General features: G+C 48.4%; 1 protein-coding gene across 5 annotated transcripts in view; it reads left to right on the top strand.

The window, feature by feature from the left end:
- The first annotated feature begins 1245 nt into the window (after positions 1-1245).
- Positions 1246-20904, top strand: part of ILKAP (ILK associated serine/threonine phosphatase) — a 31881-nt gene continuing 12222 nt past the window's right edge. For 2 of the 5 annotated variants that reach the window (XM_075917864.2, XM_075917865.2), the window contains exons 1-5: positions 1246-1384; positions 10792-10854; positions 14715-14780; positions 15197-15253; positions 17895-18014. In XM_075917864.2, the coding sequence (XP_075773979.1) occupies positions 1339-1384; positions 10792-10854; positions 14715-14780; positions 15197-15253; positions 17895-18014 (352 nt within the window). In that variant the 5' untranslated portion in view covers positions 1246-1338. The remainder of the gene's footprint in view (positions 1385-10791; positions 10855-14714; positions 14781-15196; positions 15254-17894; positions 18015-20904) is intronic. The other 3 variants (XM_075917868.2, XM_075917867.2, XM_075917869.2) reach the window with 3 other exon arrangements.

The following is a 20904-nucleotide window of genomic DNA, read 5'->3' on the forward strand; positions in this document are numbered from 1 at the left end:
AGATAGAGCTACAAGAAGGTAGTTGCAAAACTGGTTGGAAAGCAGTGCCCAGTAAGTAGTTATCAGAAGTTCACAGTCATGTTGGAAGGGCATGAGCAGGGTCCTGCAGGGGTCATCGCTGACTACATTTCTGCTCAATATTTTCATCAATTATTTAAATAATGGCATATAAAGTGTATTTACAAAGCTGTGAACAATAACAAGCTAGGAGGGGTTACAAGTGCTGCGGGAGCTCGGATTAGAATTCAAAGTGACCTGTATGAACAGGAGCATTGATCTGAGGGGAACAGGATGAAATGAGCATGAGAATGGGCGTGCTGGGTCAGCCCGTCTAGCCCGATGCCCCAGAGGGAGGGATACAGCGGGGATGCTCGGGGCCCTCCCCTGACACTCCTTTCCAAACAGGCCAGGGCCCCATTCCTGCCCCTCCTGGCTAACCGCCACGGGCCTGTCGAGCTCCTTCGCGAGCCCTGCGGCGAGGAGTTCCACAGGTTGACTGGCAGAGTGAGGAGAAGCCTGCCCCCGGTTGTTTAAAAGCTGCTGCCTGCTAACGCCACTGGGCGGGGCCCCGGCTCTCAGCGCGCGGGACACGGACCCTGCCCGGCCTAGCCCTGGTGTTAGGGCCTCTCCGCTCTCCGTGGCTACCCCCGGGGGACCGGCGCATGCGCAGTGCGAGGGGCAGGTGGCTCTGCGCAGCCTCTGACTCAGGAGCCGGGGGCCAGGCGCCCGCCCGAGTCCCCTCGGGGCGATGGGTCTGGGGACACGTGACAGGAAATCGGCGCGCGCGGGAAGGGCCGGTCCTGGCCCCGCCCTGCCTTCCCCATGGGCACCCTTGCGTCCCCCGCAGGGGATTGGCGGCAGCCTCCGAGCTGGCTCCGCCCACAGGATGATTGACAGCTGAACGAGGTCTCGCAACTCGCCGCTAGTAACGGCCTCAGGTGATTGCGATAAGAGGGTCCGTGGGTCCGCCCCGCGGTGGGATTGGCAGGCGAGCTGGTCCCGCCCCGCGAAGGGATTGGCAGGCGGAGGGCTCTGGCCCCGCCCCGCGGTGGGATTGGCAGGCGGGCTGGTCCCGCCCCGCGAAGGGATTGGCAGGCGGAGGGCTCTGGCCCCGCCCCGCGGTGTGATTGGCAGGCGAGCTGGTCCCGCCCCGCGAAGGGATTGGCAGGCGAAGGGCGCTGGCCCCGCCCCGCGGTGTGATTGGCAGGCGAGCTGCTCCCGCCCCGCGAAGGGATTGGCAGGCGGAGGGCGCTGGCCCCGCCCCTCGTAGTGATTGGCAGGCGGGGGGCGGAGCGGGGCCTTGGCTGAGCAGGAAGCGGCTCGGGCCGGCCGGGCCGGATGGATTTGTTCGGGGACTTCCCGGAGCCCGAGTGCGCGGCAGCCGGTGAGCGCGGCCCCGCGGCCTCCCGCCAGCCCCGTCCCGCGCGCCGAGCAGCCAGGCCGGGCCCCAGCCCCTCCCCCTCCCCCTCCCCGCCGGGCGGCTACAGCGCTCCGGGCCCCCCCCCCCCCCCCCCCCGTGCTGCGCCGAGGGAGGCCTCAGCGATGGCGGGACTGACGGGGGGAGGGAGCGTCTGTGTGGATGTGGGGGGAGGGGCAGAGCAGGCGGGGGGGAGGGGCAGAGCAGGCGGGGGGGGAGGGAGCGTCTGTGTGGATGTGGGGGGAGGGGCAGAGCAGGCGGGGGGGAGGGAGCGTCTGTGTGGATGTGGGGGGAGGGGCAGAGCAGGCGGGGGGGGAGCGTCTGTGTGGATGTGGGGGGAGGGGCAGAGCAGGCGGGGGGGGAGGGAGCGTCTGTGTGGATGTGGGGGGAGGGGCAGAGCAGGCGGGGGGGGAGGGAGCGTCTGTGTGGATGTGGGGGGAGGGGCAGAGCAGGCGGGGGGGGAGGGAGCGTCTGTGTGGATGTGGGGGGAGGGGCAGAGCAGGCGGGGGGGAGGGAGCGTCTGTGTGGATGTGGGGGGAGGGGCAGAGCAGGCGGGGGGGGAGGGAGCGTCTGTGTGGATGTGGGGGGAGGGGCAGAGCAGGCGGGGGGGAGGGAGCGTCTGTGTGGATGTGGGGGGAGGGGGAGAGCAGGCGGGGGGGAGGGAGCGTCTGTGTGGATGTGGGGGGAGGGGGAGAGCAGGCGGGGGGGGAGGGAGCGTCTGTGTGGATGTGGGGGGAGGGGCAGAGCAGGCGGGGGGGAGGGAGCGTCTGTGTGGATGTGGGGGGAGGGGCAGAGCAGGCGGGGGGGAGGGAGCGTCTGTGTGGATGTGGGGGGAGGGGCAGAGCAGGCGGGGGGGAGGGAGCGTCTGTGTGGATGTGGGGGGAGGGGCAGAGCAGGCGGGGGGGAGGGAGCGTCTGTGTGGATGTGGGGGGAGGGGCAGAGCAGGCGGGGGGAGGGAGCGTCTGTGTGGATGTGGGGGGAGGGGGAGAGCAGGCGGGGGGGAGGGAGCGTCTGTGTGGATGTGGGGGGAGGGGGAGAGCAGGCGGGGGGGAGGGAGCGTCTGTGTGGATGTGGGGGGAGGGGGAGGGAGCAGGGGGGGAGGGGGAGAGCAGGGGGGGGGAAGGGAGCGTCTGTGTGGATGTGGGGGGAGGGGGAGAGCAGGCGGGGGGAAGGGAGCGTCTGTGTGGATGTGGGGGGAGGGGGAGAGCAGGCGGGGGGAAGGGAGCGTCTGTGTGGATGTGGGGGGAGGGGCAGAGCAGGCGGGGGGGGAGGGAGCGTCTGGATGTGGGGGGAGGGGGAGAGCAGGCGGGGGGAAGGGAGCGTCTGTGGATGTGGGGGGAGGGGGAGAGCAGGCGGGGGGGAAGGGAGCGTCTGTGTGGATGTGGGGGGAGGGAGGGAGAGAGCAGGCGGGGGGGAGGGAGCGTCTGTGTGGATGTGGGGGGAGGGAGGGAGAGAGCAGGCGGGGGGGAAGGGAGCGTCTGTGGATGTGGGGGGAGGGGGAGAGCAGGCGGGGGGGAAGGGAGCATCTGTGTGGATGTGGGGGGAGGGGGAGAGCAGGCGGGGGGGAGGGAGCGTCTGGATGTGGGGGGAGGGGGAGAGCAGGCGGGGGGAAGGGAGCGTCTGTGTGGATGTGGGGGGAGGGAGGGAGAGAGCAGGCGGGGGGGAAGGGAGCGTCTGTGGATGTGGGGGGAGGGGGAGAGCAGGCGGGGGGGAAGGGAGCGTCTGTGTGGATGTGGGGGGAGGGGGAGAGCAGGCGGGGGGGAAGGGAGCGTCTGTGTGGATGTGGGGGGAGGGGGAGAGCAGGCGGGGGGGAGGGAGCGTGTGTGGATGTGGGGGGAGGGGGAGAGCAGGCGGGGGGGAGGGAGCGTCTGTGGATGTGGGGGGAGGGGGAGAGCAGGCGGGGGGAAGGGAGCGTCTGTGGATGTGGGGGGAGGGGGAGAGCAGGCGGGGGGGAGGGAGCGTCTGTGGATGTGGGGGGAGGGGGAGAGCAGGCGGGGGGGAGGGAGCGTCTGTGGATGTGGGGGGAGGGGGAGAGCAGGGGGGGGGAAGGGAGCGTCTGTGGATGTGGGGGGAGGGGGAGAGCAGGCGGGAGGGAAGGGAGCGTCTGTGGATGTGGGGGGAGGGGGAGAGCAGGCGGGGGGGGAGGGAGCGTCTGTGGATGTGGGGGGAGGGGGAGAGCAGGCGGGGGGGAGGGAGCGTCTGTGGATGTGGGGGGAGGGGGAGAGCAGGCGGGGGGGAGGGAGCGTCTGTGGATGTGGGGGGAGGGGGAGAGCAGGATGGGGGGGGGAAGGGAGCGTCTGTGGATGTGGGGGGAGGGGGAGAGCAGGCAGGGGGAGGGAGCGTCTGTGGTTGTGGGGGGAGGGAGGAGTAGAGAGAACAGGTGAGAGGGTGGGCAGGGACCCAGTGGGTAGGGGTGATGGTGGGGCAGGCAGGGGCTGTGTGGCTGTGGCTGGAGGGGTAGAGATAATAGGCAAGGGAGCGAAGGTGGGTCGAGGTTGGCAGGGCCACTGAAGAGGCTTGGTGGGAAGGGTCAGCAGCAGCAGCAGCAGCAGCAAAGCTGGGCTGACAATGTATTGCCCCCGCTCTCCTACTCTGGGTTCTGGTCCCTTTCAGCTGAAGGGTGTGTAGCTTTGGAAGGGGGGTAATGTGGGTGCTAGAGGACTTGGGCCGTGTCTAGAACCCACTGTTTTGTTCCATAATGCAGCTCTGTAACTACGTCAATGTAACATGTACACACTGCAAAGTTCCTCTTGCCATTTTAGTTCTCATGTTATATTGACATAATAAAACCATATAGAGAAATGATGGGCAACCTCTGGCTTGCAGGTGGCCTCAGGTCCATCAGGGTAATGTGATTGCAGGCCCTGAGGTGTTTTGCTGATATTGATTGTTCACAGGCAACACCCCCTGCAGCTCCTAGTGGCCAATGAAAGCAGTAGACCACAATGTCCCTGTGGCCCAGTCACCAGCAGATGCTGCTCCCCCAGCTCCTGTTGGCTAGGAATAAACAGCAGCCACTGGGAGCTGTGGGTGGCAGCGGTGCCTGCAGATGGTCAACATCAGCAAATTGTCTTGTACCTGCAATCAGAGCCCTGTGGGCAGCAGGTTCTCCGCAGCTGATGTAAGGTGACTTAAGAGCTGTGTAGTGTCAGTACCATAAACATTATATTGCTTAAGTGGTCTCCAGGAGGTATCCCAAAATGCTTCTGGTGTCTGTTCTGGATAGCTGTGTAAAAGATTAACTGGTTTCTGGCGGCTGCTGTAGACCAGGCTAGCTGGACCCCCGCAGCAGTGTGCATCCCAGCTGTGGCGTGATGGGCTAAAGCAGCCCTGTGGCCATGGCAGGCCTGCGATGGGCCAGAGCAGTCCTCCCTGCCCCCAGCTGTGCTAGGCCCAGACTGCTGGACCCAGCTGTTTTTACAGGAAGGGGACTGAGATGAGGGTGGTGGTGAATAGTGCCCCTGTTGAGCTCCTCTTATAGTTTTGTATTCATAATGCACAACACAATACTGAAGACCAGTGCAGAAGCCATGCTTTTTTTACACAGATGGCTGACTTGCATATTATTGGAGCAGTTGAAAAGCATCTGGAAAACTAATCCCATGGAATGATGGGATTGAGAAACCTACATAATGTGATGCTGAACCTGCTCTTGTGAGGCATTGAAAACTAGGGATGAAAAATCCTGTTTAATTAACTGGTTAAATGTAATTTTTAACCAGTTAACCAATTAAAGGGGGCACAGTTGCCTGTAGCCCCCCACCACAGACAAAGGGCTGCTCCAAATGGCCAGAGTAGCCCCTACCTGTGGCATGTCCTGGCCCACTGTGGACAGGGGCTGCTCTAGCTGATTCCAGCATCAGGTGGCATGGTCACTGTCTTTGTAGAACCAACCACAGTTTGTGCTTATAGGGAAGACACAACCATTCACACACAGATCCTTGACTTGATCACCCAAACATTAAGTTCCTCAAGTATCACTAATGGCTTTTACTAGAATATCTGAAATAATACAACAGGTTCCTACTTAGTATTTCAAACTAGGGATGTTAAATGGCATTTAATCAGCTAGTTGATGCAATTTCCATCGATTAGTTGATAAAGGAGGGAAACTGCAGAGCGGCAGCGGGGTTAGCTTGTATCCCCAGGAGCTAACCCTGCTGCCGCTCTGCCTTTTAAATGTATTAAGAGCCTGGTGGCTCTCAATACATTTAAAAAGCACAAGCGCAGCAGGGGGACTGGATTCTAGCTGGGAATCAGCTGTCCCAGCTCGTGCCTGGTCTCCCCCACCCATTAGTGGCTTTTAATACATTAAAAAGCACAAGGATAGCGGGGGGGACCAGGCGTGAGCGAACAGGAACAGCTAACAGGAGAGTTTGGAGAGGGAATTCTCCAGGTAAAAGAGGGAGTAAAAACGGGACCCTTGTGGTAAGTGGCTGTCTGAGCGTGTGTTTGTGTGTGGGGGAGTTATTTGCTGTGTGCTGAGCTTGTGTTTATCTGTTTGGTGGATTGTTTGCTTGTTTGAAGGAGCTTCTAAAAGGTTTGAAACCTGGAAGCCTCTGTTAATTAGCTGAGCCTCAGTCGGGGGAGGGGCTACCAGAGCTATATAAGCCGGTGACTCAGTGACCAGGAACAGGTAACAGGAGAGTTTGGAGAGGGAGGTTAGAGGGCACTAGTGACTTCGGGCCTTCTTTAAAACATAACTCTTAGAATAATCTATATTCCAGAGGTTTAAAAAGAATCCCATTTACACCTAAACTTATTCATTAGAAAAATGGAGACAGAAGCCCAGCAGCAGAGTGGGGGCTATCCTGTTTATTGTGTTGAGTGTAACATGTATGATTACCTGCTCTGTGGGCGGGTGGCGTATGTGTGCACCCGTTGCAAGGAGCTCCTGACCCTCAGAGACCGAGTTCGGGCTTTGGAGGCCAGGGTGGCTGAACTGGAGGAGCTAAGGGAGGTAGAGAGCTATGTTGATGAGTCTTTCCGGGACACTGTAGTACTGTCCCACCTCCAGTCTGAGAGCCCCAGTGCTCTTAAGGAGGATGAAAGTCTCAAGGGAACAGGGCATTCAATGGGAGCAGAGGAAAACCATCCCATAGTTGGGACCCTCCTCCTAGAGGATGTTGCGGTATCCTCTCGCACTGAGGATACCTCTGAGGAGGAGGGAATGCCAGTTAGGAGGAGGCAGGTGTTAGTAGTGGGTGATTCGATTGTTAGAAACATAGATAGTTGGGTTTGTGATGACCGGGAGAACCATATGGTCACTTGCCTGCCTGGTGCGAAGGTTGCGGATCTCTTGAGGCATCTAGACAGACTTATGTGTAGTGCTGAGGAGGAGCCGCTGGTCGTGGTACATGTCGGTACCAATGACGTAGGGAAGGGTAGGAGAGATGTCCTGGAGGCCAAATTTAGGCTGCTAGGAAAGAGACTGAAATCCAGGACCTCTATGGTGGCATTCTCGGAAATGCTTCCAGTTCCACGCTCAGGGCCAGGTAGGCAGGCAGAGCTTCAGAGTCTCAATGCGTGGATGAGACGATGGTGTAGGGAAGAGGGGTTTAGCTTTATTAGGAACTGGGGACACTTCTGGGAGAGGGGCAGCCTATACAGGAAGGATGGGCTCCACCTAAACCAGGGTGGAACCAGACTGCTGGCACTAAACATTAAAAAGGCCATAGAGCAGTTTTTAAACTAAGAGATGGGGGAAAGCTGATTGGTGCGGAGATGCACGTAAATCAGAGGGAGACTTCTCTTAGAGGAGAATCCATTGATAGAGACTCTCTAAGCTGTAGTCAGAAAGAGAGGAGGGGAGAGGACAAACCATGGGCCAGAGTAGACAAACAACTGCATTCAAAGGAATCCAATGCATCAGGGAAGGGCAGACAAATAAGCAGTGGCAAATTTTTAAAGTGCTTCTACACAAATGCTAGGAGTCTGACTAATAAGATGGGTGAACTGGAGTACCTCGTATTAAATGAGGAGATTGACATCATAGGCATCACTGAAACCTGGTGGAATGAGGAAAATCTGTGGGACACAATCATACCGGGATATAAAATATATTGGAAAGGATAGAACAGGCTGGGTGGGTGGCGGAGTGGCACTGTATGTGAAAGATAATGTAGAATCAAATGAAATAAAAATATTAAATGAATCAACATGTTCGATAGAATCGCTATGGATAGAAATTCCATGCTCCAATAATAAGAAATTAGCAGTAGGGATATATTACCGACCACCTGACCAGGACAGCGATACTGACATTGAAATGCTGAGGGAGATTAGAGAGGCTACCAAAATAGAGAACTCTATAATAATGGGGGATTTTAATTACCCCCATATTGACTGGATACATGTCACCTCAGGAAGAGAAGCGGAGATAAAATTTCTCAATGGCTTAAATGACTGCTTCTTGGAGCAGCTAGTGCAGGAACCCACAAGGGGAGAGGCAATTCTCGATTTAGTCCTGAGTGGAGTGCAGGATCAGGTCCAGGATATAACCGTTACAGGACCGCTTGGGAATAGTGACCATAATATAACAACATTCAACATTCCTGTGGTGGGAAGAACACCTCAGCAGTCCAGCACCCTGGCATTTAATTTCAGAAAGGGGAATTACACAAAAATGAGGCGGTTAGTTAAACAGAAATTAAAAGGCACAGTGACTAGAGCCAAATCCCTGAAAGCTGCATGGAAACTTTTTAAAGACACCATAATAGAGGCCCAACTTAAATGTATACCCCAAATTAAAAAACAGCACGAGACCTAAAACAGTGTGGCTTAACCACCATGTAAAAGAAGCAGTGAGGGACAAAAAGGTATCTTTTAAGAAGTAGAAGTCCAATCCTAGTGAGATAAATAGAAAGGAACATAAACACTGTCAAATCAAGTGTAAAAATGTAATAAGAAAAGCAAAAAAAGATTTTGAGGAACAGCTAGCCAAAAACTCAAAAAGAAATAAAATGTTTTTTAAGTACATTTGAAGCAGGAAGCCTGCTAAAAAACCTGTGGGTCCCCTAGATGATCAAGCTATAAAAGGAGCAATCAAGGACGATAAAGCCATTGCAGAGAAACTAAATGATTTCTTTGCTTCAGTCTTCACGGCTGAGGACGTTGGGGAGATTCCCGAATCTGCACCGTCCTTTGTGGGTGGTGAATCTGAGGAACTGTCCCGGATTGAAGTGTCAGAGAAGGTTTTGGAACAAATAGAAAAACTTAATGTTAACAAATCTCCGGGACCGGATGGCATTCATCCAAGGGTTCTAAAAGAACTCAAATGGGAAATTGCTGAGCTATTATGTGTAGTTTGTAACCTATCCTTTAAATTGGCTTCCGTACCTAATGACTGGAAGGTAGCCAACGTGACACCAATATTTAAAAAGGGCTCTAGAGGCGATCCTGGCAATTACAGACAGGTAAGTCTAACTTCAGTACCGGGCAAATTAGTCGAAACAATAGTAAAGAATAAAATTGTGAAGCATGTAGAAGAACATAATTTGTTGGACAAAAGTCAGCATGGTTTCTGTAAAGGGAAATCCTGTCTTACTAATCTATTAGAGTTCTTTGAAGGGGTTAACAAGCATGCAGATAAGAGGGATCCAGTAGATATAGTATACTTGGATTTTCAGAAAGCCTTTGACAAGGTCCCTCACCAAAGGCTCTTGTGTAAATTACATGGCCATGGGATAAGAGGAAAGGTCCTTTATTGGATTGAGAACTGGTTAAAAGACAGGAAACAAGGGGTAGGAATAAATGGTAAATTTTCAGATTGGAGAGGGGTAACTAGTGGTGTTCCCCAAAGAGTCAGTCCTGGGACCAATCCTTTTCAACTTATTCATAAATGATCTGGAGAAAGGGGTAAGCAGTGAGGTAGTAAAGTTTGCAGATGATACAAAACTGTTTAGGATAGTCAAGACAGAAGCAGACTGTGAGGGACTCCAAGAAGATCTCACCAAACTCAGTGATTGGGCAGCAAAATGGCAAATGAAATTTAATGTGGATAAGTTTAAAGTAATGCACATTGGGGGGAAAAATAACCCCAACTATACGTACAGTATGATGGGGGCTAATTTGGCTACAACAAATCAGGAAAGAGATCTTGGAGTTATCGTGGACAGTTCTCTGAAAACTTCCACGCAGTGTGCAGCGGCGGTCAAAAAGTCAAATAGGATGCTAGGAATTATTAGGAAAGGGATAGAAAATAAGACACAGAATATCTTACTGTCCCTGTAAAAAACTATGGTATGCCCACATCTGGAATACTGTGTACAGATGTGGTCTCCTCACCTCAAAAAAGATATTTTGGCCTTGGAAAGGGTTCAGAAAAGGGCAATTAAAATGATTAGGGGTTTGGAACGGGTCCCATATGAGGAGAGGTTATAGAGACTGGGACTTTTCAGTTTAGAAAAAAAAGGAGACTGAGGGGGGATATGATAGAGGTCTTTAAAATCATGAGTGGTGTGGAAAGGGCCGATAAAGAAAAGTTATTTATTAGTTCCCTAAATAGAAGAACTAGAGGTCACCAAATGAAATTAATGGGTAGGTTTAAAACGAATAAAAGAAAGTTCTTCTTCACACAGCGTGTAGTCAACCTGTGGAACTCCTTGCCAGAGGAGGCTGTGAAGGCTAGGACTATAATAGAGTTTGAAGAGAAGCTAGATAATTTCCTGGAGGTTAGGTCCATAAAAGGCTATTAACCAGGGGATAAAATGGTGTCCTTGGCCTCTGTTTGTCAGAGGCTGGAGAGAGATGGCAGGAGACAAATCGCTTGATCATTGTCTTCGGTCCACCCTCTCTGGGGCACCTGGTGTTGGCCACTGTCGGTAGACAGGATACTGGGCTAGATGGACCTTTGGTCTGACCCAGTACGGCTGTTCTTATGACAGCTTATTCCCAGCTTATTCCTGGTCTCCTGCTACTCCTCTGCCTCCCCTGTCCTCCTGCATGGATGGTACTGGGGAGGGGGGGACTAGCTTTTAAGTTGGCTCCTCCAGCACTGGCTCCTGATCTTCCCCTCCGCCCCTCTTGCTGCCCCGCTCTGATAGTGGCAACAAGGTGGGGGAGCGACTAGTCAACACTCTAATAGGCATATGCTTATCAGATAGTCAACTAGTCACTTACATCCCTATTTCTAACTTCACATACAAGAAACATGCACAAACATAGAATATACGCATTCAGGGAATCACAGGCTCTTGACTGACGGGTTATATGACCCATTAGGCATAAAGTCTGAGTTGTGTACTCATAAGTCAATTTTCATAAAACATATGATGGCTGTCAGGGTTGCATCCTGGAGCAGTGTATTTATACACTGGGTTGTGAGACACAATTCCATGGTGTTCTGATCATATTACTTCATTGATTGGTTTCAGGAAAAGAAGCACTGAAAGGAGGATCTTTGCTTTTTGATGATCTCCCACCATCCAGCAGCTCAGGTAAGGGGTTATAGCCCTCTCCCACATGCCTGACCTTTCCCTGCTTGCTTTTTCTATGATGGCTTGTCTAAAACCTATTTTTCATTTTGTTCACTGAGCAGCCTTCATCTTCATTGCTGGGGATTTAATTTTTTAGCTGAGAGGCTGAGATGTTTTACATGCACACTCTACCCTCTCTTGCAGAATCTTATAAATATTTCTGAAAGTAAGTTTGTCCTGAAAGATCTCTGAAACGGTAAGAGCTAGAAACACCAAATTTTGCATGGATACTACTGATTTCTTAACGTAAATAACTGGATTGGTTATATCTCGAAATGGGTTCCAACAGAGTGCCAATTGGGCCACTAATTAGCTTTTAGTAGCACCTGATCGTAGGCATTTCCTGGACTCTTCTCTTAAGTGTCACACAAACTGCAACTACGAGATCCTTTCCCTATGATAAAAGAAAAAGTACTAGCTATGTTAATTTCTTAAAGTAATATATGAAAAAAGTATTTCCAATAAAATATGCTATATTAATGTCATTGACATAGTTCATTCATCACACCTTTTACTATATTTTCTCTGGGCGATGCCGGGTATTTCTGCTAGTATGAAATATAATCGAGAAACTCTGGTGGGGAGGGGGAAATTATTTTTGCCCACTGTTTTCCTCTGATAGTAATCTAATCTTTCTGTCGCTACTGCTGCTTCCATTAGTCAAGCTATTTAGTTCTTTTCTAGTCTCTGCCTCTTTCTAGTCCTTTTCGTTTTTGTTCATTTCCATTGATCTTGCTAATTTTTTGCCTTGGTCCTGATTCTTTCCCCTTTTTACTCTGTTTCCTTGCTCTGCTGTTGTGTGTCTCTGGGATATTCTAAGAGTCTATGCTGGTCATGCATATATGAGAACAAACTAATTTAACCAAGTATACACTGCTATAGAACCACCAGTGCATATGTGCCTATTTGCAGGACTTGACAAATGGCGGCGAAACCTACTCACCAGCCCCGCACTGCGTATGTGAAAGACCCGCATTGCACATGTGTGCGCTGCCGGTGAACAGGGCGACCAGCTGAAATCTTCTTGCCATGGGCGAGTAGATTCAGCAATTTGTCGAGCCCTGCCTATTTGCATATCCCATTTTTATTTCCATATTTTGTCCCTTGCCACTTCTCTTGGGTTTTTTTCCTCCTCTTTCCTTCCCTCTTCAAGAGCAGAGTGAATGGGAACCAGTTCTTACCAGTGTTTCTCTTGCCTGTGCTGCTGGAGAAATACCATGTGCAGGAAAAGCAGCACAAGTGGGGTTTGTTGAAATCTCAGAATTAGGTGAGAGAACATGGGATTTCCATGATCTGTCTTTGAATTAAAATCCTTGTTGGGTATATTAGAAATTGGTCTGTTCCTAATTCAGCCGCACAGAACTTGCTAAGGTAGAAGCTCCTGCTGTTGTCCTTCTGCATATTTGGTAAAAAGCAGAATGTGTTGGGGAAATCTTCCTGTAGAGTGAATGTATAGATTCTTTTTTGTTTTATGCTTAACATGCGTATATAATCTTTTGCACAAATGTCAATTAATGTAAGAAATAGTTTGGTACAAATTAAACAGTGTACCTGATTATACACACAATGCTACTGATTGAATGTGCATAAAATGTGGCAGTCCTTTTTTCAGTCTTATTTTATGGCAAATATTAGTTTTGATATCACTTTTATAGGAATTCAGAACTATTTTAATACCTTACTCAGTTTTGTACTGTGCACCTATTTTGAAACATGTTGGAGATTTACTAGACATCATTAAATCCATTGTACTGTGTGTATTTTATCCGGAAAAAGAAACAAATGTGTAAAATATGACTCTTTGATGTAAATGTATTCTAGGCAGGATTTGAGCTCCAGGCCACCTACTTCCTCAAATGTGCATGCATTTCAGGTGTTCCATCACTAGAGGGAGCCCTGATAAGTTGCATTGGTACATTGCTTTGTGTTTTGTTTTTTTCATCCCTGTTAAAATGACTGTTAGGTTATATTTCTGTGCAGATCTCCCACTGAATAATTTGCTGGGTCTGACCTACTACAGGCAATTCCCTGGAGTTAATTTCCACTTTAAATATATATTGTCGTTATGTTTTTCCACTGTCCTGCTTGGTTAGGCCCCAGATCTGCAAAGATTTAAATCACACTGAAGTGACACACCCAAGAATAGACCCATTTAAGGAATATGACTGGTCTCATGGAATTTAAGCACGTGTAAGGCTTTGCAAGAGCTGGGCCAACTCCATACCATATTGTCACAGCTAAAAAGAAATCTCTCTACAAGAAGCCTCCTTTCCTTGTTTTGAAGTTAACCAATAATAAGTTTAGGCTGACCATTTTAAGGGGATATCGCCAACTTGTAAGATCTCATTTCTGCCTGAAGATGTTTATTTAACGTACTGTAGTTACAGTAATCCTAGATGTTACTTGTAACTGGGTGTCCTCTAGTCCTTATATTAAGGGAACTAATGAATAACTTTTCTTTATTCACCCTCTCCACACCACTCATGATTTTATATACCTCTATCATATCCCCCCCTCAGTCTCCTCTTTTCTAAACTGAAAAGTCCCAGTCGCTTTAGCCTCTCCTCATATGGGACCTGTTCCAAACCCGTGATCATCTTAGTTGCCCTTTTCTGAACCCTTTCCAAGGCCAAAATATCTTTTGAGGTGAGGTGAGGAGACCACATCTGTATACAGTACTCAAGATGTGGGCATACCATAGTTTTATACAGGGGTAGTAAGATATTCAGTGTCTTATTTTCTATCCCTTTCTTAATAATTCCTAACATTCTATTTGCCTTTTTGACCTCCTCTGCACACCGTGTGGATGTTTTCAGAGAACTGTCCACGATAACGCCAAGATCTCTTTCCTGATTTGTCATAGCCAAATTAGCCCCCATCATATTGTATGTACAGTTGGGGTTATTTTTTCCAGCGTGCATTACTTTACACATATTCACATTAAACTTCATTTGCCTTTTTGTTGCCCAATCACTCAGTTTTGTGAGATCTTTTTAAAGTTCTTCAGTCTTCTTCTGTCTTAACTATCTTAAACAGTTTAGTATCATCCGCAAGCTTTACTACCTCACTGCTTGCCCCTTTCTCTAGATCATTTATGAATAAGTTGAATATCCACTGGATATTTGCTGTGAACTGAAATCAAAGGCTTCCTGCATCTTAGAAGTGCAGAAGAACTCAGCAGGGTAGATGAACATTGTTCAAAAGAAAAAGCTGTGGTTGGTAGAAAAGGAAGAAAGCAGAATGGGAGAACAGATGTGTACTGCAGTTCCTGAGAGGAATTCAGAGTGCTTAGCGCATCAGTGTTAATTAACTAAGCAGATATTTCTGCCATTAACTACTTGTGCATCTCCTCTGCTAAAGGCCATTGGCTCTTCATGTAAATGCTGAGAAGTGTTACCTGAAATAACCTAATAGTCTTTCTGTCCCTCCTTTAATTTCCTATAATAGCCAAGGTTTTGAAAGGAGTCACTTTATTTCTTGAAAATCCAAAGTGCTTTAGCTAGAAATGATTGATAAGAGTTTTATTTCCAGGAAAGAGATAGAAATGTAGCCGTGTTAGTCTGGTGTAGCTGGAACAAAAAACAGGACTATTTAGCACTTTAAAGACTAACAAGATGGTTTATTAGGTGATGAGCTTTTGTGGGCCAGACCCACTTCCTCAGATCAAAGGAAAGTGATAGAGTGTGTCTCTTGAGGTACCAGTCTGTAGTTAGGATGGAGGAAGTCATTTGTACAAAAATCTCTGTAGAATAATGGGCATTACTTTGCTTCTTGATACTAACTTGTCAGGTGTGTTTTGACTGTGCTCTGATGTGTTTTAGGGAAAGAAGCACAGACAGGACCTTTGCTTTTTGATGATCTTCCACCTGTCAGCGCTGCTGACTCAGGTATCAAGACTGTTCATTGTCTCAGCATCTGCCTGGCTTCTGTTTGCATCCGCATTTCTTCTCATACGGACTTTATCTAAGTCTTTTTTTAATTACACAAGTATAGGATAAAATCTTCTAGGATATCTACATGTTTGAGTATTTGTCGTCTTGCTCCGATCTCTTTTCTTTGGCCAATACAAATTGCTATCTTAATATGTGGTTCTTCCATATTTTTTGGAAATGTTAACATGGAACATATTTAAAAACATTAACGTAAGGCCTGGGTCCTCCCACTGCCAAGGTAACTGATCTGGCCTGGGTAAGATGGCATGTATAGCCTTTGTATATCTGTGGGACATAATCAGGATTCTGCTCATGGGGTGGAAGCATTCAATTTACATTTTGTTGACTTGTTTTCTTAACTTGTGTTTTAGGAGCAGGGGGACCTTTGCTCTTTGATGATCTACCGCCAGCCAGCAGTGGTGACTCAGGTAAGGAACTGTAGTAGCCTTCTGTACATGGGCCTTTCTTCATGGAATTTGTTAGCATAGCTTGTCATTGGGATTGTGATTCACCTTGTTCTTTCCAACAGTCTTGCCTGTATATTGATGGATATTTGGGCACTTGCACTGGTAGTGGTGACATACCCATGTAAATAAAAATCCAGGTCATCAAACTTGGGTCTATTAACAGAAGTAAGTGCATGCATCAGGTCTGATGTAGCTGACTCCATAACATCTCTCATGTCCTGGAAAGACTTCAGTTAATGGGTGTTTCGCTGCAGTAGTTCTTACCCCCTGGAAGACTCTATGTACCCCTGGTTATGTCAGTTCCCCTAGATGTTTGCCTAGTTTTACAACAGGCTACACAAGCAGCACTAGCAACGACAGTATAAACTAAAATATGCACTGAAGTGTAAGCATAATATTTATATTCAATCGATTTATTTGGTAATTATATGGCAATGACAAAGTAATCAATTTTTCAGCACTAGTGTGCCGTGACACTTGTGCTTTTATGTCTGATTTTGTAAGCAAGTAGTTTTTAAGGAAAGTGAATTTTGGGGGGAGGAGGGGTATACAAGACAAATACATATTCTTAAAAACCCTTGGTCTGGAAGGGTGGAGAGCCACTGTTGTACTATATGCTTTTTGGAGGTTGGCGTCAATGTAGTGTTCTTTGTCTAAAGCAGTGATTCTCAAACTTTTTGGCCAACGGTCCACCCTGCTCAATGCAGACCTTTCTGCAGACCACCAGCCAACCCAACTATGATGACAGAATGGGTGCAGCAGGACGCGCGGCATCTGGCTGGGAGGCTGGCTGCAGAAGCGGGTTGCGGGAGGTCTGGGTGAGAGGTTGCAGGAGGAGGTGGGGGTGCATGGTCTCAGTGGGAAGATTATGTATGAGGGCGATAAGAGTGCAGGGACTGGACCTGAGTGAGATGGGAGCTGCTTACTTGGCTCCGTGGCTCTTGCCGTTCCCAGGCGCCGCCCCCTGCGGTTTCCATTGGCTGTGATTCCAGCCAGTGGGAGGAGTGGGGAAAGCCTCCAGGCGCATGATTTCCTGTGCTACCATTGGAGCTGCTTCCTTTTCCTGCAAGTTGGAGCTGATCTGCAAGATTCTCCCTCCTCTTCCCTGTCCCCTCCACAGTTGGAAGCCAGTGCTGACACCCCAACCTTGCCGAGGCTGGGACATGGAGCTGGAGTGTCAGCGCCGGCTCCCTACTGCATGGGTGGGGGGCGGGGGGTGAGAGAAGGAAAGCCCTAAGCCTGCAGCCCACCTACAAGATGGCTGCAGACTATTCGTGGTCCCTGGACCACACTTTCATAACCCCTGGTCTAAAGTGAAGAGTAAAGAGCACTGGTTATTGTTATGCATGAAGCAGTTAGGCACCACACAAGGTTCTTGCATAGCATTGCCAAGTAATTTGATCCTGGTCAAAACTGTCTGCTGCTGTTATAGTTGGGGATTCTTCTTAAATCTAAACTACCAGTTTTACCCATTTTTATCATGTACAGTAATTCCTCATTTAACACGGTAGATACGTTTCAGAAAATGATCGTGCTTAGCGAAAATGTGTTATGCGGGGTCAATTTTCCCATTGAAAATAATGGAAAAGGTGGGGGTTGTGTTTCAAGTGGTGGTGTCAAAGTCAATTTTCTGTTGGTGCTGAGTTGTCTCCAGCCTGCACTTGCTTGCAGCTGGCTGCTGAGCACAGGCAGCTGCCTTGGGACTGGGACATAAGGTTGGGGAAGAAAGGGAACTGGTTTACAGCAGGGAGGGGAGGTGTTTGGTTCTGGGGGAGGGGAGGAAAGAAGAGGGCGAGGGGGACTAGGTTGGGAGTATGCCCCTGTGAGAGGTCTGCCGGAACCCACACTGTGTCTGGTGAAGGGGGGGCTGGTGGGGAATGGCGCGGTGAGCGGCGAACCCTCCCCCACTTTGCAGGGAGGTGGGGGAAGCCTTATGCAGCTGCAGGCCGGCCCTTTCTCCCCCAGCCTTATGTCCCGGTCCTGAGGCAGCTGCCTCTGCTGCCTGGGGACAGTCGTGTTATTCAAAAAACGTTTCCTTTAATAAAAAAAAAAGTGAAGTGCTATCACAAAAACATGTTAAGCAGGCACTTGTTAAACGAGTAATTACTGTAGACAGTCAGTCAGTCATTAGGGACATTTCATGAGCATTGACTCCTCTGTCACATTAGATGCCATGCTCTGTTTCTACCTGATCACTCCGGACTTTATTTTGTAGTTCACCCTGTCTCTTTTATGTATGTAAATAATATTGTCTGTCCTAGAAAGTAGTAAAAATCCTTCTCATGCATGATAATCATGTTACAAAAACTAGAAATACCGAAGTTTTAAACTTTGGTTTTAACATACCCAACCAGTCAACTTAGATCAGTCTGGTAGCTAGGAATTAAAGGGGTGAAAGCAAGGGAAAGGGGACATGGAAGGGAAGTCTGTAAGCTCAAGCTCAAATTCACCAGACTGTAGCATACAGTAGGTCTATAATACCTCATTGTAAAAGGAATCATTTTCTTCAATGTAAGAGGTAAGTGATTCTCGTAAATAAAAACAAAGGGCAGAAAGCACTTCTGCAGAGGCTTCAGATATCTGTGTTTTTGCTGTCTTCTAGCTTCACACATCACTGAGCAGGTCTCAGCAGTAGGGAATCATGGGAAGGGAGAGAAGAGGAAAGCCTCAGAGGAAGAGAAGAACGGCAGTGAAGAACTTGTGGAAAAGAAAGTTTGTAAAGGTTTTCAGACAGTTTGAAAACAAATGTACTCTGTTTTATACTCTTTGTGGGTTGAGATAAGGCCAGGTTGAGTCTAAGCTTTGGTACGTCAGTACACTTTCTATGATTACTCTTAAGAAATGAAGGGTACAGCCTGCTGGCAAATTCTGAATGTAGATCCCAGAGCTTGGGTGCACCCCCTAAGTGTGTTCTTTTTCATTTGGGTGGCTGTTAGCAGTTACGCTGAATCAGTGCAGGTGTATTTCACAACCATCCAGAGACATCCAGTCCGAGCACAAGTCTTGCAGTAGTTGAGGTGTGGAAGTCACTGAATTCTGGCAGAGTGAGCCAGACTGCCTTGTCCCAGTAGCATCTTAGAATCATAGAATACTAGGACTGGAAGGGACCATGAGAGGTCATCGAGTCCAGTCCCCTGCCCTCATGGCAGGACCAAGTACTGTCTAGACCATCTCTGATAGACATTTATCTAACCTGCTCTGAAATATCTCCAGAGATGGGGATTCCACCACCTCCCTGGGCAATTTATTCCAGTGTTTAACCACCCTGACAGTTAGGAACTTTTTCCTAATGTCCAACCTAAACCTCCCTTGCTGCAGTTTAAGCCCATTGCTTCTTGTTCTATCCTCAGAGGCCAAGATGAACAAGTTTTCTCCCTCCTCCTTATGACACCCTTTTAGATACCTGAAAACTGCTATGATGTCCCCCCTCAATCTTCTTTTCTAAACTAAACAAACCCAATTCTTTCAGCCTTCCTTCAAAGGTCATCTTCTCTAGTCCTTTAATCATTTTTGTTGCTCTTCTCTGGACCCTCTCCAGTTTCTCCACATCTTTCTTGAAATGCGGTGCCCAGAACTGGACACAATACTCCAACTGAGGCCTAACCAGAGTAGAGCGGAAGAATGACTTCTTGTCTTGCTCAAAACACACCTGTTAATGCATCCCAGAATCATGTTTGCTTTTTTTGCAACAGCATCACACTGTTGACTCATATTCAGCTTGTGGTCCACTATAACCCCTAGATCCCTTTCTGCCGTACTCCTTCCCAGACAGTTGCTTCCCATTCTGTGTGTGTGAAACTGATTGTTTCTTCCTAAATGGAGCACTTTACATTTGTCTTTATTAAACTTCATCCTGTTTACCTCAGACCATTTCTCCAATTTGTCCAGATCATTTTGAATTATGACCCTATCATCCAGAGCAGTCGCAACTCCTCCCAGCTTGGTATCATCTGCAAACTTAATAAGCGTACTTTCTATGCCAATATCTAAATTGTTGATGAAGATATTGAACAGAGCCAGTCCCAAAACAGACCCCTGCAGAAACCCACTAGTTATACCTTTCCAGCAGGATTGTGAACCATTAATAACTACTCTCTGAGTACAGTTATCCAGCCAGTTATGTACCCACCTTATAGTAGCCCATCTAAGTTGTATTTGCCTAGTTTATTGATAAAATATCATGTGAGACTATATCAAACGCCTTACTAAAGTCTAGGTATACCACATCCACCACTTCTCCCTAATCCACAAGACATGTTATCTGTTGGAAATAATCCAGGACACTCTGGATGCAGGTGAAAACAAGCGGAAGATTTATTATACACCAACTAATAATGACACGCAGGGATTACCCTAGTGAACACTGGTTAATTAACACAATACAATAGGTTATATAGTCAGCAGGTGGACAGAGGAAAAATGATTTGATAGGCTTAGCAGCAAGACAAAATGAGCACATAAGCCAATAGAACTACTAAAAATTACATAATATCTCCGCCCATTGCAAAGTAACAACTCATTAATTAATATACAGGTAGTTACTGTTCAAATGCCAAAACATGTCAGCAAAACAGTTGTATTTGCCTAGTTTGATAAAATATCATGCGAGACCATATCAAATGCCTTATTAGTCTAGGTATACCACATCCACCACTTCTCCCTTATCCACAAGACTCATTATCCTATCAAAGAAAGCTATCAGATTGGTTTGACATGATTTATTCTTTACAAATCCATGCTGGCTGTTCCTTATCACCTTACCACCTTCCAAGTGTTTACAGATGATTTCCTTCATTACTTACTCCATTATCTTCCCTGGCACAGAAGTTAAACTAACTGGTCTGTAGTTTCCTGGGTTGTTCTTATTTCCCTTTTTATAAATGGGCACTGTATTTGCTCTTTTCCAGTCTTCTGGAATCTCTCGTCTCCCATGATTTTCCAAAGATGATAGCTAGTGGCTCAGCTACCTCCTCTATCAGCTTCTTGAGTATTCTAGGATGCATTTTATCAGGCCCTGGTGACTTGCAGGCATCTAACTTTTCTAGGTGATTTTTGACTTTTTTCTTTTTTTCTTTTATCTTCTAAACCTACCCCCTTCCCACTAGCATTCACTGTTAGTCATTCCTTCAGACTTCTTGGTGAAGACCTAAACAAAGAAGTCATTAAGCAGCTCTGCCATTTCCAAGTTTCCTGTTACTGTTTCTCCCTCTTCACGGACCAGTGGGCCTATCTTGTCACACCATCACATGGTTGCAATGAAGCGAGAGAACACCTGAGAAAACTGGCTTAGTATTTCATGTCCGTCTTGCTTTTTAGTGCAGATATGAGACATACAGTAGTGATATAGATTTCCAAACATTGCACAAGGCTTTGAGAACTGGATGTACTTGGTAGGTTCAAACTAAGAGATACACTTGATTGAAACCGTATTTGGTGTAACTTTTATGTATTATCAGCCTCTTTACAGATTTACTGTTCATCAAGGCCAAATCCCCACTCTGGCACAATGAATGCAGAAGTGGGAGCCTGCAAAAGTACCCCAAAACCTTATCTTTCCAGGCTTTATACCAAAGCTTCCCCCGAAAATCTTAAACGTAGGTTTTGGGGATAAA

This window comes from Pelodiscus sinensis, chromosome 10 (assembly GCF_052426305.1).
Source record: "Pelodiscus sinensis isolate ZL-2025 chromosome 10, ASM5242630v1, whole genome shotgun sequence".
Lineage (NCBI taxonomy): Eukaryota > Metazoa > Chordata > Testudines > Trionychidae > Pelodiscus > Pelodiscus sinensis.